Raw genomic sequence first — 16,825 nt, forward strand, 5'->3', positions numbered from 1 at the left:
CTTTCTCTCGCTTTCACGGCTCAACGACGATGGTAATTCACTTTGCACCCGCCACCTTGAAGAGGCATCGACGACCCTTTCGCAGCCGCTCGAGCACTTTCACGAGCGCAGGAACCATTATCCGGACCGACCGTTCTGTTTTAACATAAGCCAGAACATCGAATCGTGCACGCCGTTAACCCTTGCTGGCAAATCTGGTGTTCGTCTTGTATAAGTAACACTACAGCAAGTAGGGATAATTTCGTATTTCATTGTATCGATGTACTACGATAAATAATATCGGTACAAAAAATTGATACAAAAATATATACCATACGTGTAATATATCATATATTAAAATATAGTTTTAATATATTTTTAGAGAGCGCGCGTTATATTTATAAATTTTATAATACCAAATAGTATTATATTTTATAAGAAAAAAAAAATTGAAATTGAATGCAAATGAAAGAAAATATTTAAAGCTTTCGACTGGAAGAATCATAATTGATAAAATCTTCTTATTCAGGAAGAGATTCGACTTGTACACAATTTCCTTTTACTCTTCTAAATTACTCTTAGGAAAATCTAATTATCGTAATAGCTGATGAAAAAAAAAAATCGCGTGAGAACGTGCTGCTTCAAGGTAAGCGGCGCAAAACATCGCGCGGTTTCTGAACGAGCGGTGAATTTACGAGTCGCCGTTTAGTTGCAAGGTTGTAGAAGCGGTTAATGTTATTAGTTTGTTTTTCCGCTGCAGGTGGTCGCATGTTGCGCCGGATATCTTACGGGTAATAATGAGTCAGCCGGTGAGAAATTTCGCGCGCGGGGACTCGCCGTAATTTATTTCCCGAAATACTTTTCGTTCACGCTACGTTATCCGCAAATATTTTCTGCTACGAATTGTTGCGTATCCAAATGGTAGGCCGAATCGCAAAACAAAATTTCGTTGCCAACATCCGATATTATATATCAATTACATACACGTATATATATATATGAGATGCATGTATAAAATGTTATTTTATCTTCTCGTGTCTCGTAAACTGGCAACCTGAGTCGCAAGAAGCACAGAAATTCTCTCCCAACATTTTACCACGTACATAAAAATACTACTGTTTAATTTTCCCGGCTGTCATAAACTGCTACTTCTATTTTACTACGCTTCGCGATATTAATTCCAAAAGTCAACTACGTCGAGTAACTTGAGTTGAAGTTGTGAATAATTTTCAAATCTCTTTCGGAAATTTTTTTATTTTTACTTTTCGTGTGTTGTATGAATATTGTCTCAATAAATACGTAATATTACGTGGAAATGAAAGCTTGGAATCAAAGTTGTCATAGCAATTTTGCTTGTTCGTTTAAAGAATCTCGAAACCTTGTTAGAGCTCGACAGAAGCTTATCACGAGTGGATGTAATTATTACCTCCCTTTTAGCAGAATGATAAACGAGCTGATGTGAAACACGCGCTGAGCACCACACTGTCGCAGATGGTATCCCGCAAAAATTAGATTGCGTGTCCGACAAAAAGGCTTGAATGTATAGACGCGACCCTTTTCGCGAAACGACTTCGTAACGACTTCGAGGCTTCGTTTCGCGCGAACTAATAAAATCAGCGAAGCTGCTCCGCGCGACGACGACGACGACGACGACGACGACGACGACGACGACGATTAACACGAGGATAATTGAGAACAACGCTTTTAAACGAAGTTGTCGTCCCGAGGCGCGGCTTCACGCGATTACGCGACTGCCTGGGGCCGTCCCGAATCGTTCCTTGTCCCTCTCTTTCAGCAGAGAATAGGTGGAAAGGGTTACTTTACCGTGGATTCCTTCTAATTATTTCGTTTCCGTAACCGTGGCGACAAATGACGAGAGGGCTACCGGATGTGTAGGGTCGCGGGATAGTCGGCAGTCTCTCTCGTGTCTTAATTCGGGAATTTGTAGGTAAAGTTCTCTTTCTTGAAAACGATTTTCGGAGAAAATGACTTTGACTCCCTCGCTACATATATATTTAGTTATATATATACTCTTATTTAGTTATAATTATGTTGGTGGGGCGGAATTGTAGATGAAAGAACTGACAAAACCAGTTCATTAATAAGAAGCAAATAAAGTCTCTTGATCGTTTGTTGTGTAATTTTAAATTGTTTGCAAGAATTCACGCGTTTAAAGTTTAATTTCGCGATATCGGTAGTGCGAATGATTCGCCTTTCAATGGCGAGACGGCTGATATGATCACCGTGTATAAAGGTACGAAGACGGATATCCGTGGAAGCATCGAGACTACCCGCAGAGAAAAATCGCAGCAACTTTTGATGGTGTGTAGCGCGTCGAAAGGCGGCGCAAGGTGCTTCTCGTTTCGCGTAAAAAAAAAAAAAAAAAAAAAAAAAAAAAACGAACGAGACTGAGAGAAAGAGAATACCGTAAACGGGAGCGCAAATGGCGTTCAGATACGCCGCGTTCTTAAGCTCTTTTTATCAAAGAACGTACGGTGTCGGGATCACGTTATGGCTCGCGACAGGTTCATAAAACCTTCTCGGCCCTTCCGTCAGGGCCGCATCGAAACGGGACCGGCTCTTTGTAATTTACCACGAGGCCCATTCTAAGCGAATATAATGTAATTAATTATTTTTCAGTCCAAAATACTTTATGTTAATATTTATATTGAATAGCATAAAAAACCAATGCTTATTAGAAAAATTTCTTGTTAAATATTATAAAAAGAGAAAAGAATGTGATACAAATTTCTATTCCGCTTAATTTATTAACTAAATGATGTATAAAAATAAATTTTTCAATGACCATATTTAATGTCTCTTTATGTTATATAACACTTAATATCTTTCAATAAAAACTCCAATAATATATAATTTTTAGCTAAACGCATATGTTGAAATTAAAATTTGGTTCCGGAACATTGTATTTTATTTTTCGATTCAACAGCTGGTTGCTTTGGTCGAATAAAGCGAATCGTTTCGCATAATTCCATCGCGAAGAAATCGCGTTATAATCCCGCGACGCAATCTTCGCGCTCGATGTCAACGTGTATCAGTCCGTGACGTGACGAGGGGAGAATCACGCGGAATGACTTCTTCTTCCTCTCATCTTCTTTCTTTTTAAGATCCGCACCTGAGTCGAATTGTCATCGAATACGTGGCGAGACGGTTTTTAACGAGAAGACCACCGCGAGAGAAAGAGGGATGACCGCATCGCGAGGCGTGACCGTATTTATTACGTCATTTCAAAAATGAGTAAGAATGAGACAAAAAAATTTTTAAATGGAGTAAAACGACAGCTTGAGGAAGCTTGATAACAATTGGTGAGATTTGGTTTAATTTTTGAAAAAAATTGAGAATAGATGAATAGAATTTTTAGTTTTAGAACTGAATAAATTTTTGTGACAATAATTTTTTTTTTTTTTTAATTAGTATTTGCCAGATTATCACATGATATAAGTATGCTAAAAAAATGACTTTAATTTTAATTTCATATTTCACGATCAATTTGAAATCAATATTTGTTTTTACTAGGAAAACATCAGGATGGAATAATTACATTTTGATGTTTGTTGTTAAATATTTTATATGATAATTGACACGATAATTATTACGGGAAATAATTAACACAATGAACGCAATCAGAGGTACGAGAGTTAATTATTTGCGGTTGATGATGTTTAGATTTCTAATTATTAATACCACCTTGTGACGTTGATTGTATCCAAATAATTGTGATATAATTTAATTGCGTGCACGATGTAATCGATTAGTATCGCAAGTGACGAAGGTGAAGAACATAGCCGCTCTACGCTTTGCGGATTAATTTATGAGCCTCGGGATCGACGAGAGGCGGTCGCAATCTCATGACTCCCACGTGAGAGCGATGTCGTGAGTGTTAACTGCGGAAGATGCAATATACGCGAGCGAGGCGTTCGGGGTTTCTTGAAGGCAAAGACCGAGGAAGACAGTAGAATGGCAATCTTTATGCATGTAACTTGTGATTGGGTAACCGAGAGATGGGACATGCACGTATTATATTCTGTTTTTGTATTAACGTCAAAAAGATGCATTATAATGTTTAAAAATAATTATTGTGCGCGGATAATATTCGGATTAAAACAAAAAATTGTGCGTGTGGTTAATATTATTTTTTTTCTTTTTTAATATTTTAAAATATGCGTAATTTGATTTCTTACATTAATTATATCTTTTTCTTTACGAATGCTTCTAATTTTTATGAAACATTAATATCATCTAAAAAAACATATAATATTGTTTTACACACATACACGCGCACACTTTTACACAATTATGATAATTATTTATTAGACGATAGGAAGTAACATTTATCAAATTTGCATTGATATTGCTGATATTATCTTTTATAAAACAAAAAAAAAGGAATAATTTATATATTCACGTTTCTTACTAGAATTATTATTAGACAACGAATAACAATTAAAAATTGACAATCCAGACAACGCAGATAAATCATAAAAGGGCAAACAAAATTTCATGACTGCAAAATAAAATTACATTGCAATTATCTGTATTATTTCTTGTGATATTATATATATATATATTACATATAATTATGATATTATTTCGCGGTGTGTTATTAAAACAATTTTAATCAAGGTAAACTTTCTACCATAAACTTTGTATCGATGCCGCCCGCATCCTCGTCCCTTTGTTTCACTGAAAGATAAAGGACTTGACTTCAACGGTTAAAATTATCTCTTGTCTTGCCTCTATTCTATTCCAAGCGTATGTCACGTGCTTTTGAATATTAAGAGATATTTTCTTTTATGCAAAATGTGTTATAAAATTTATAGAAAGTATATAAATATAATATATTGAATATAAAAGCCAAAGAAAAATAATCATCAAATAATTGAATATAACGTATTGGTATTTTTCGTGATATTAGAATTTTGAAATTTGCAAATTTCTGTAGCTTCTTTTAAATCGTCTTCGAGATCATTTTCTTTTGGAGGTAGCGAGAAGTAGGTACCTTTTACGGGTTGCCCACCCGCGTTTCATCCTTGATCGAAAATGCCGTTCTTACTCTCCTTCCCCAATCTCTTGTTCTCTTTATCAACGCGCTCTTTACGTCAAGCTCCTTTCAAGACAACCTTGAACCTAGTCCTCTCAACATCATCTCGACATGGTACTCCTTGCTACTGGCCTCTTCAGCGGCTTTAGACTTTCATCGAATTATCTTTGGTAATTATTTAAGATACTCGAATTCAAAGCGGGCTCTCCCTTTTAATGGGCAGCAAAAGTCCACGTGACGTGCTGTTATGAGGACGTACCTTCGAAAGCCCCTTTAAAACTTGAAAGGGCATGAGATTCAATCAAGCGTGTATTAAGTTTAAGTTGCCGCCATTACGGAGCTTATCCGAAAAAGATTAAATAAAGCAAAGCATTATTCTAAAAATTAAATTAATTACCTTTCCACAAACATGTATGTATAAAATTATTTTATTATTCTAAAATGTATATAAAGCACTCTGCAATATTTTCTTTTGATAGAAAATCGATAATCCAATTTAAAAATCTTATCACATTTTATTAGAGTTCTGAATTTCAAAATTTATTTGAAAATCCCCATCTCACGATAAACTAGTTGCTCGACGACGTTGTCAACAAGTTATTCAAAGCTTGCCGCGAGGGAACCGCGCAAATTGCGTCGTGATCCTTTAGAGACTATCGATTAGGACCGAGAGAGAGAGAGAGAGAGAGAGAGAGAGAGAGAGAGAGAGAGAGAGAGAGAGAGAGAGAGAGAGATAGAAAGACAGAAGCTGTGTTACGATGTCCGGCGTGTCCGGTCGTGATTTTACCGAATAGCGATGTTTAAAATTAATGTACCGTAACAGATTCCAGGGTTCGCACTGGATACTGGATAGACATCCACGAATTTCCCTTTACGACTATTGAGATCGAGGATGGAGATCCTGCGTGGAGAAATGGAGGAAGGAATTAAAGACGGCTCTTACAATTTACGCGAGACGTAATTTGCGAATTCAATTCGCGCTTCTCTCATACGACTGTCGACGCACGTGACAGCAGACCGGATGACAACGCTGATTTATGCGTCAATAAATTGTCTTAGAATTGAGCGAATATTGCTGTGTTCCGTCGCGCGTATTAAAGCGTCTGTCAATGCCCGGAACTTTAAAGTTTGAACTGTCATTTGAAAAGAATCACGCATGGAACTATGGTTTCCTATCAACCAACTGTATAAAGAGATTGCAGATTATCTAACGAGATATTTGATTTTTCTTTATGACGATGCAGATGAATGAGATTTTAAACGAGATAAAATTTATGAATACGATTAATAATAACTGTATACTTTTATTAGGATAACTTTCTAGGCAAATCTTGCATCGATTTAATTAGTAATTTAAAAATATGAAAATACCAGAAAGTTGAATTTTTAAATGGAGCCCTAATCAATTTTCATCTTGTCTAAAGCTTGCAATCGCGATTAGTGACGGTGCATCTCGCGACAGTCATGGTGCAAGAGTATGCAGTCACGCTTTGCTTATTCGTCCCACGCGATGCAATATCCAACATGGATACGCGATATTGCGATCAATGCCATTGGCTTATCTGGAATAAGATCCGAGTGTCGGAGAAGACGTGTGAGAATCTTGCCGTTAGATCGATTACGGCGGGATATACATACTCGTCCTGTTCGATCGAGAGAAATCGCTTTATCATCCGCGCAACAGCATCGCGGGAGGAACGGATACACATATACACAACGACGCGTCGCGGAAATATTTAATTTTATCCACGGGATTAATTTCTCGCCGGACGGATATTTTTTTTCTCTCCGTTATTACGAGGGCAAATGCCGTCGCGAATGAGATTTAAATAAAAACGCAATTTTCCATGTGCCGCGTGATTATTTCCCTCCTATTCTTTTCACGAGTACAGAATTATTCATTTAAATATATCTTCGTGACGGTATAAAACAAGATTCAATTTTTTATTAAACGTGAAAAGTGAGATTGCATACATAATTCGCACACAATAACTATATCATAATTTTTTTCTGTTATCCATAATAAATATTTGTCAAAATAATTTCGTTAAAATGGTTCAAAAATATTATTAATTATACATTTTTATTATTATTTTTTTTTAATTTTAATCTTCATTAAAGGGGATGTAGATTTGGATATAGATTTGAATTTGCATTTATCAAATTTTCTCGGTTATTTCAGTTTCGTTTAATTCGCGTTTGCGCACATCCGTAAAAAAATATTGCCGTTCATGACTATATTTTGGTACCTAATCTGCGTATAAACAGCCGCGGTGGTCGACTTATCTCTCCCGCGACACGAAATATATGCCCACTTAAGAAGGATTAAGGACTTCCTTCTCGAGAACGATAACGCGACTTGCCAGATTTTGGATGCAGTCAAGTGCAAAGAGACATGCTCGCTCGATTAGTGGTGTTAGATAACTGTCTTTTCCAAGCAAGCACTAACAAAAAAAAATTTAGTCAAACTAGTAATTGTTTTTTTCATTATTTTATAATGACTGTTAAGATAATAGTTAAGATTATAATTTTTTTTAAATTTAATAACAATTGATTAATTTTTCTCATAGAAATAAATATCAATTTCATAATTTTATATAGCCAATTGTAGCAAATTTATAAGATTTTAATTATTTTAATATCTATCCAAGAATACAGTTAATATCGTTAAGCCGGCTATATTAAATGGCTAATAAATCTTTAATTTCACAAATTAGAAAGATGATCGCCTTGAGATTCTTTTCCGCTTTCGAGCAATAATCGTGAAATCCTTACAAAATCTCGCTTATCCTGTCTTGGGTAAATATATCGACTGATTGAGGAATGCACACTCATTTCTTATTCGTTCGCTTCACCCCATCCCCTGTTTTTCATCCCGTCGGGCTTTTGGGGATTTAAGGGTATTTCTTATTTCAAATACCGTGCATACCGTCGTTGGGATCTCCTCGCTCATCGACGATCTCTCGCATTTCATAGCCTCGTAAGATTCCTCACAACCGTATACAGATTATTGGGACATAGTTGAATTATCATCTTCCACCCTCGTTCACAGCAATTTGTTCCGTGCCACTGGGTATGTTATACTCGAGTGATGCGCAGAAAAATTATCACTAAATAAAATTTATCTTACGCTAAGATTTATTTATAAAAAATTATAATATAGTTATTTATATAATTATTATATATGTTTTACAATATTGTAGTGAGAATTTATTTAGCTTCTCGATTTTTTTAGATTGCATTATAATTAAATTTTGTTATATATTTTAATATCTAAAAATTTTTTTCGAAAGATTGAAACAGAATTACAGGTCCAACAATCGATTCGATATTGCGTATCGATCGTCAATTCTCTCTCTCTCTCTCTCTCTCTTTCTCTTTTTTTTTTTTACATTGCGATTTTTCACCAATAGCACCTGTACGGCTTTGTTTCTCGACGACAGACGGCCCTTCGTTTCTATTAGCCACCCTTCGAGTTCTCTCGAAGCCACCCTTTCTCTCCCGCGTTTCTCGTTCACAAGTAAGCTTGAGTACCCATCCCTCTTCTTCCGTCCCTGAAGCGACCTCGCACCCCTTTATCCAGCCCCCATTGTTCTTCGTCCTCCGACGGACGCCGCGGCAGCAGTTGCATCTTAAAGGTGCACCATCCATCGAATTTCGCGAACATCTAACTTCCTTTTTACGTGACGCGCAACGACTGCCAGGATGCGGACTACAGAACACGGTGAGATATCTCGAGGGGTTGAGCGAGAGATCAATGTCCTCGATAAAACGTCGCCTTTGCAGCTAACTTTTTGTTGTCGTTCTTCTCTCCACTCGAGGGAGAAACGGGAATTATGTCCGCGTTTCGCGTTAATTTTTTTTCTGGAATTTTATGCCGAGGTGCAGAATTTTTAATATCGCGACACTTTTCTTTAAAAAATATGATATTAAATGAGAAAGAGAAAATGATTAATAAAAAAAGTATTGCAAAAAATACATATTTTATTTATATGACAATTATGATTATTGTATATACAAGACATGATGACTAACTGTCAGTATCGTGTTTCGGCCAAGCAAGTGAAATAGTTGATTTTTACCAAATTGAATAATTTTTTTCTTTTCTTAAATTAAAGGTTATATCTATTATTCTATATGTATATGTGTACTTTGTATAAATAATAATTGATAATCTGCAGTAATCTCGGACAGACATAGGGAAAAAATAAATTTAGACAACGTTCCTAAGACACGTCGACCGCAAACGATGTCATTTGATTAATTCATGGCGTTTTCACTCGAAAGAACGCGTTTTCTCTCTTTAACTAGCAAACAACACGCGTTTTAATTGCGTTCCATGAATGAATGAATGAATCGAGTCGCGATTTTAGTGAAGGAATTCGCGACGCATCGAACTGGATGCGTTCGAAGGAGATTGCGCGATTTCTTTTATATTTCCCTCTTCATAAAAGATATATCTCCGTACCTTCGTTTCTCATTCTTCAAGTACAACGATATGAATCCGATGATATGGCGAGAGAAACTCCGCCATGTAGAAGCGGAATTCGGCGGCGCGTTATCACAATAGGGACCGTAAATTAAAATGTCTCCGTTGGAGGAAGGTATAAGCATATTGAAAGGGAAGAAGAAGGCCTTTCTTCCTCGCCGTTCTCTTTCCATCCCCAATGCCCTAATCTTAAGTTCTTTCGCTTCTTTTAGTATTTCCCTCGTCCCTCATCATCCCTTTCGGTTTCATCTTTCGGGGAGAATCAATTCTCCCGGGCGCGCTTTCGAAACACTCCCACAACTTCTTTATAAAGCTCACGCTCAGAAAGGGAGCGAAAACGGGCACAAACGAGCAAGCTTATATACGTGGTGTTTCGGAAATGGCGTGATAGTGCGACAACCAGAGAGATCCCGAAGGAATTTAACGTCACCGAAAATTCCATCTCACTCATTTACATTGCGATAAATTTGTAAAGTAAACCATACGCAAATCACGGAATATTTCGATAATTAAAATATCAACGAAATGTGGAATTTATTTATTCATTTTTTATACACTTATTTAAAACGATTCTAATTTTATAAAGAAATTTTATAAAGTGTTGAAAGATGTAAATTTTTATTTAGAGAGAGAGAGAGAGAGAGAGAGAGAGAGAGAGAGAGAGAAAGAGAGAAGATATGTAGGTTTATAGTCTATAGTATGTAGTACGTTTATACAAAATATAAAAATGCGAATCTCCTTAACACAGAGAGAAGAGAGCTTGATCCAAATAATTCCTATCGTGTTAATCGATTAATCCATTTTCCTCGCGACCTAGAATTTAAATCGAAACAAAGCGATTTCTCGATCGGTATTCACTCTCGCACGTTATTGTTGTCCGATAATAATGTAGACAACGTGCAATCGTGCAGAATGGCCGTTAAAACGACGATGCGGAGCACGGTAGAGCTTCACGGGACGGGTTCGTAAATATCTGAAATGAAATCTGGACGCGCGCGAGTAAATAAAGATAACAATGTGTCGATAAAGCTTATACCGCACGAAAGGGAAACGTCATAAGACTTTCGCCTATAAATTCTGTTACTATTACTCCTGTATAGAGTATATGCCATCCGCACGCCACGGCAATAAAACGCGATATAATGCGTCCTCGAAACTCTATGGTGAACATAGTCGATACTTCGCTTACTACAGGTTGTGCCAGAAGATGCGAGAGGGAACGACAGTTGCCTGAGTGAATTAGGGACCGAGGCGTGAAGTAACGTGAGGTGTGAGGTGTGAGGTTCGAGAAATAAAGCGTGGAAAATACTCGCAACAATGTGATGGATCATACAAATTTAGAGATAGCAGATTTTTGTATAAATTTATATAATATACGTTGATTTTTATTATTTTCATTTTTTGGTAAATAATATTATTAAAAATTGAAGACCTCATTTTTCTGTTGGAAATGTCAATTGATGAGATATCTTTTCTTTATCTTTATTAAAATGTCTATTTAAAATAAATTTATTTTTTAGATTACAAATAAGAAATCACACCAGTTACATTCAGATAAATCTTAACAAATATTTCACATATTTTAAGATTATACTCATGTCAGATGACAGTAATGACAGTTCTTGAAATGCGCATATATTTTTTATTTAATTATTTAATTACACATTTCTAGCGTTATGTAACGTCAGAAATAATTGAATGTATATTGAAATTGGCTTTTTTGTCGCGGCCTATAGAAGCTAGCAAACGGTGTGTATTTTTCTATCGACGCCGATCGTCGCCGCCGCGGCGCCGATGATTTACATGGCAATAAACTAACGCCTTGGTGCGGCGGCCAAAAAACGCATTTGATTTATCCGCGCACTTTCGCGAAGTACTGGACTTTTGCCAGGCCGGAAGGTCCATCTCGCCGGAAATCACGAACATAATTCAGGGTCCATCGCGAAAGAGGAAAAGAGACATATCCCTTCCGTGAAAACTCGAGAGAAAGTCCGTCTTACGGAATTTACATATGTAAAGGACGCGCGCGCGTTTTCGTAGAATCGATTCGCACACTGTTCGTGATATACATAATTGCCTTCTCTTCAAATGTCGTTTCAAAGATTTTTGCAGGCTCGACATTTATTTAATTCTTTTAATTTAATTTTTAAAACGCATACATTTACTGTTTTCACTAATAAACATTTAGCATTTTATTGGTAGTGTCTTTAAAATTTTTATTCCTTTATTCGCAATTCCGTCCCGGTGATTAAATTCGAGTCGATTAACAGTCGAGAATAAATCGATTTAAAATTGAATGCCTTTTTATTTACTTTCGACAGGAGTAAAGTGGAGTGGAGTGGAGTGGAGTGGAGTGGAGTTAATGGTGGAAATTAACGCCGGGACGGATTCCGTTAAGTTTTTGCTTGCTGGGAAAGGAGGCCGCAGACATAGAATACTGCCGCTGATGGTGTTCAGGAGTCAGTCGGGTCTGATTACACATCGGTGCGGCAGAGCAATACCTTAACCCTTCCGTGTCGGAGTCCACCCTTCCGCCGGGATACTCGGGGGGAGAGGAAGGGGAAACGGGCGTTTGCAATTTAACGGAATCTCTGCATATAGAGTGGGTTCATCGCGGGTCCGCACTTTAAATGACGTCCCGGAAGTCCCCGTGCTAATTCTACGGGTCCTCGGACGTGTATACCGCCGGTGTGTCCCCTCGACCCTACATACTCGGTACTCTCGAACCCCCCCGCCCTAACGGAGGGCAGAACTGGTTATGCAACGTCGGCGCTCGTTATAATTGCGGCCCACGACGCCAGGGAGAGAGATAAGAGCGTTTTACTAAACGGCCGTGGAATATTTGCGTGCAACATCGTTTGTCAACCCATTGATATTTATTCCCGCCGTGTAATTGTAATATGTCGTGAATTAAATATATTCATTATTCCGACGAGCGGGCGAATAATATTTGCAACGATATCGATACGTGATATCAGTTAAAGCTTACTGATATTCATCTCGGCTTTTGTGTTTTGTGATTTCATACAAATAATTTATTATAATTAAATCGTTTTTGCTGACTAACAGTAATACAGATATGTGATGAGAGATATAATATTCTACAGTATTTATAATATTTCAGTCGCGTGATATTAAATCATTTAAATAATAGTTCATTTAACATTTAAATTATTTTGCTCGACGTGCAAAGTTTATGGAAGCGAGTATAATGTTATGGTTTACGAGAGATATTGACTTTATGGAGGAATCATTCGTTGAAATCATTTGCATTATTATATTCTATTCTTTCGATCATTTAATTTTTTCCTTCCAATACGAACGCGAGAGAAAATTATAACTCTCGTTTATTACATCATTTACTCGGTGAAAATTGACCAGCATGAATATGAAAATGTAATTGTTAATTCATCGCTAAAATATCGAGTAGCTAAAACGTCTCATTTTCGTTTCATCAGATGGCTGCTACCAGTTATTAGCGACAGTTAATGTTTATTGAAACGTTGTTACATCTAAGGATGATTTATCGTCGTAAACATTTTTTACATTTTTCGAGAGCGATTCAAAATATTATTCCATATAAATTATACTTTGCGCTGTAGCCGTAAATCTGTAAAACAATGCTAACGTTACGTTGCACGAGACAGATATTTTAGTCGCTCGTAGTAGTTTGTTGTAATTGATAGTCCTGTATATAATCTTTCATTCCGAATCCTCATCAATTCACTTCATCATTTGCTACCATATTTAAAATGTCTTATCGTTCAATCTATATCAAAACATATTTCATAACTCTGCTTATCACTCGTAATGTCGACTCAGTAGAAAACAAAGTAACCAAACATCCTTATTTTAGTTTCATGAGTAGAGAGATATCGCATACCGATCTCTAGCAACTTGCAACGTTTTCCTACAAAACAAAGAATGACTGTACGTCACGAAAGTCTTTACACTCTTCCGCCACGCAGCTTCGTAATTATTCATGACGCGATGTATTCTACAATAGAGTATGAGCCATTGATGGTTTATTTTTTTTTTACTATTAATTATACTGTTATTATCATTCTAAGTTTTTTCAAAGATAATAGAAAAAGAATTATACAGTATATATATTTTCATTTTTTTATTATATCATTTATTTGATATTTATTTAATATAATATAATTATAACATACCATATATGCTTGTTCCTTGAAAAAATATTTTTAAAAATAATAATTTATGCCTAATTGCATATACAAAAAAAAAAAAAAAATACTTATAAATACATATTGAAAATTCTGTCGCCGAAGAAAGAGTTTTCGGAGAGAGATTTTTTTATTGAAAGATAATTCGCGAACACGAGATACAAGTGTAATCATTTTCGGAAGCGCAACCGATGAGAATAATTTCCGATTCGCTCTGCGCGAACGCTTTCTTGCGCGTTACAACGGATTTAAAAATAAGTGGGCACACACGGAAATGCAGTCTGCTTTTGTGTGCGGGACATGGGAGCCGTGGCGGCAAACAATGAACGCGCGTTGTGTGGTGGCCGAGGGTTCGAGAAGGGTGAATTGCGACTACGTGCCCTCGCATACGAATCCATTTACGGATGTACGAAACGGAATTAGGGGGAGGGAGCGGGCGCTCTCGACGCCGCGTTGGCGTCTCCTCGAATCTAATAGATCGCGCCCAATACTTATGGTCAAATCGCGACCAACAGCCCTTGGAGACTAGGCAGGGGTCCGCTCATTACCATTCCATCCGTGACTCTCCCTCCCCCCAATAACCCGTTGTTGATAATCAGAAATGCCTTACTAAGAATGTAAATCAATTCGAAGGTTGCGGCGTCGCCAAGCTTTTCATGAAGATTGCAGTGAGCGGTCGCTTCTGTTCGTCTGGACGAGTTCCAATTCGTTATAAAAAATTTTGTAAAAAAAAATTAACATCTCATTAATTAAAGTCTTCAACACATTAAATATTTTTTTGAATATTTTTTTTTTAAATATATTAATTATTATTTATTGAGACAAGTAACGGATATAATATTCTTTTATTTAAGAGTCATTAACTTTATCTGTAAATTAAATTAAAATCTCAAGTGCGTTTTTTTTTTCTTGCAGTATGTGATGGATATTATTTTTAAATTATATCATTTAAATTAAAGGTCGATGGTTTTATCTTGCGGCTATTTTGGACCTACTTAAAAATATCGATATCTTTCTCGACGAACCGCAAGCAGACAGGAATCGATCGGACCGACAAGGTTTCTCGCTTTCAGGAATCCGATTCTCCGACGTGCATCGGCGCGGTAATCTCCAAGTATACGAGAGGAGAGTGTGATCTCTCCTTAAAGTTTAAGCCCTTGTTAAGGCAGCTTAAAACTCAGGTAACGGGAATTACGCCGGGAATATCCCACTGAAAGTTACGGACGGATTTCGAAATTGCATCGCTCGAGACGAGAAGTTAATTGGAAATCAGTGTAATGGCATTTTCGATCGATATGTGAGTTGCGTACGAAACATTGCATTCGAGTTTTTTTTTTTTTTTTTTTTTTTTTTCGAGTACGAGTATAAAATACCCGTTCAATTAATCTTGCTATTTATGCGCACGACATGTAGAAAGCTTATTCGCACAATGATAAATGTATATACTTCATCCCTTGCTGTTTCACATTATGCATAATTCTTTGTCCTCTGTTGTTACAGGAAAGCTTGGAAGAGCGAGTGCAAGAGCTGGAACAAGCGTTGCTGGCGGAACGTATCGCGGCTCAACGAGATCGAGCGACGATCACAAAGTTGCAACGGCAAATTAACAAGGTATGTTGTTCCCTTCAAAATGATAAATACTCGTCTCTCTCAGTGAAAGTGGAAAGTTGGGATAAAAATAATAGATTTGATTGAAGTAAAAGTATCAATGTTCACTCTTCGAGGTTTCGAAACGTAAAAATTATTTCTAATGATTAAAAAGAAATTGATGAGATGATCCATTTCAATACAATGAGGATATAAAATAGGATATAAAATAAATAATAAAATATAAAAAATTAAATAATTTTCTGAAAAAGATTACATCGCTTGAAATGTTTGTCTTATAATTGTTATTTTACCCTACTACTTCTCTCTGTCGAGAGGATTGAGAAAGTGGTGGTGAGATATGTTGGTATCGGGGCGAAACCACGCGTAGTAGTAGCAGCCAACTCGATCAAACTTGGGGAGTTAGTTCTATCCGTTCGATCGGTCGCAGCATCTGAAAACTATGGTCTTCGTCTTGCGCGGAGTCGCCGATCCGTTAACTTGGCCACGCTCTCTCCGGAACGAGATTGCAATTGCGAGGACGGTTCAAGTGGCGTGGTGGTAGTCTCGATTTGGTCCAGACTTGCACGCGCGGCTGGCTGACTTGCTGCGCCGGCTCTGCGGTGCGGTGGCATTCGGCGCCGTATCAGATAACAGCGACCCTCGTAAACCAGACTCCGCAGACTGCAGAAATACCCTGGTCCCTCCGAGATAGGGAGAGAGAGAGAGAGAGAGAGCAGCGTCCCTGCCGTAATCACGATTCTCTCCTTTCGCGCAGTTTATTCGCGTTATGTCACTTCCAGGGAGAACGTTCTAACGCCTGGCACCCCGCTAATCGCCGACGACTGATTTATCCCGTTGTCGTTGATAATCGCTTACATTATCGCCGATCGATACCACTGATTGTAACACGAAATTATTATCCCGAAATGCGATTAATGCGGTTTAATTATCTGTGGCGTGATCAGGTTTTAATCGTTTAAATTCTAATATATTTTAGCATAGTATTAACATGATTATTTTATATTTGTATAAATTGAGATATTTATATAGCTAATTACTTACAATATCATATACATATATGATTTTCTTTTATGTTTACAATTTAAAAAAAGAATGCTAGATTTTATACTTATTAAAAATGTCTCTATCATATATAAATGATAAAAAAAATCTTTTTGTGGCAGGATTTTTTAAAATATTGAAACTCTTCTCAAAGCCTCTATAATTTCATGCTAAAAAGAGTCACTATGTAACGCATATAACGTACAACGTACCATGTTGATAACACGAATAATAATTTATATATTCGCAATACGTTAAACGAAAAAAAGTATGCGTTTGTTTTATGCGACGTTTCACATTACGCGATATTTCATTATTGCACACGAACGAGATATATGTACTTATACCACATTTCATATCTCGTCGCGCAATTTCCAACGTAAAGCATTCGCGATTACCTCGACGTTTCCATCGAGATGAAAAGATTGCACGTATGCACACCGAGCAACGTAATAATTC

General features: G+C 36.9%; 1 protein-coding gene across 7 annotated transcripts in view; it reads left to right on the top strand.

Annotated features, from left to right (window-relative positions):
- The window catches only part of LOC140674454 (uncharacterized), a 199,340-nt gene that overhangs the window by 127,372 nt on the left and 55,143 nt on the right, over window positions 1–16,825 (top strand). For all 7 annotated transcript variants that reach the window (XM_072907989.1, XM_072907990.1, XM_072907987.1 and 4 more), the window contains one exon: window positions 15,215–15,325. In XM_072907989.1, the coding sequence (XP_072764090.1) occupies window positions 15,215–15,325 (111 nt within the window). The remainder of the gene's footprint in view (window positions 1–15,214; window positions 15,326–16,825) is intronic.

Source organism: Anoplolepis gracilipes, chromosome 16, assembly GCF_047496725.1.
Source record: "Anoplolepis gracilipes chromosome 16, ASM4749672v1, whole genome shotgun sequence".
Classification (NCBI taxonomy): Eukaryota; Metazoa; Arthropoda; class Insecta; order Hymenoptera; family Formicidae; genus Anoplolepis; species Anoplolepis gracilipes.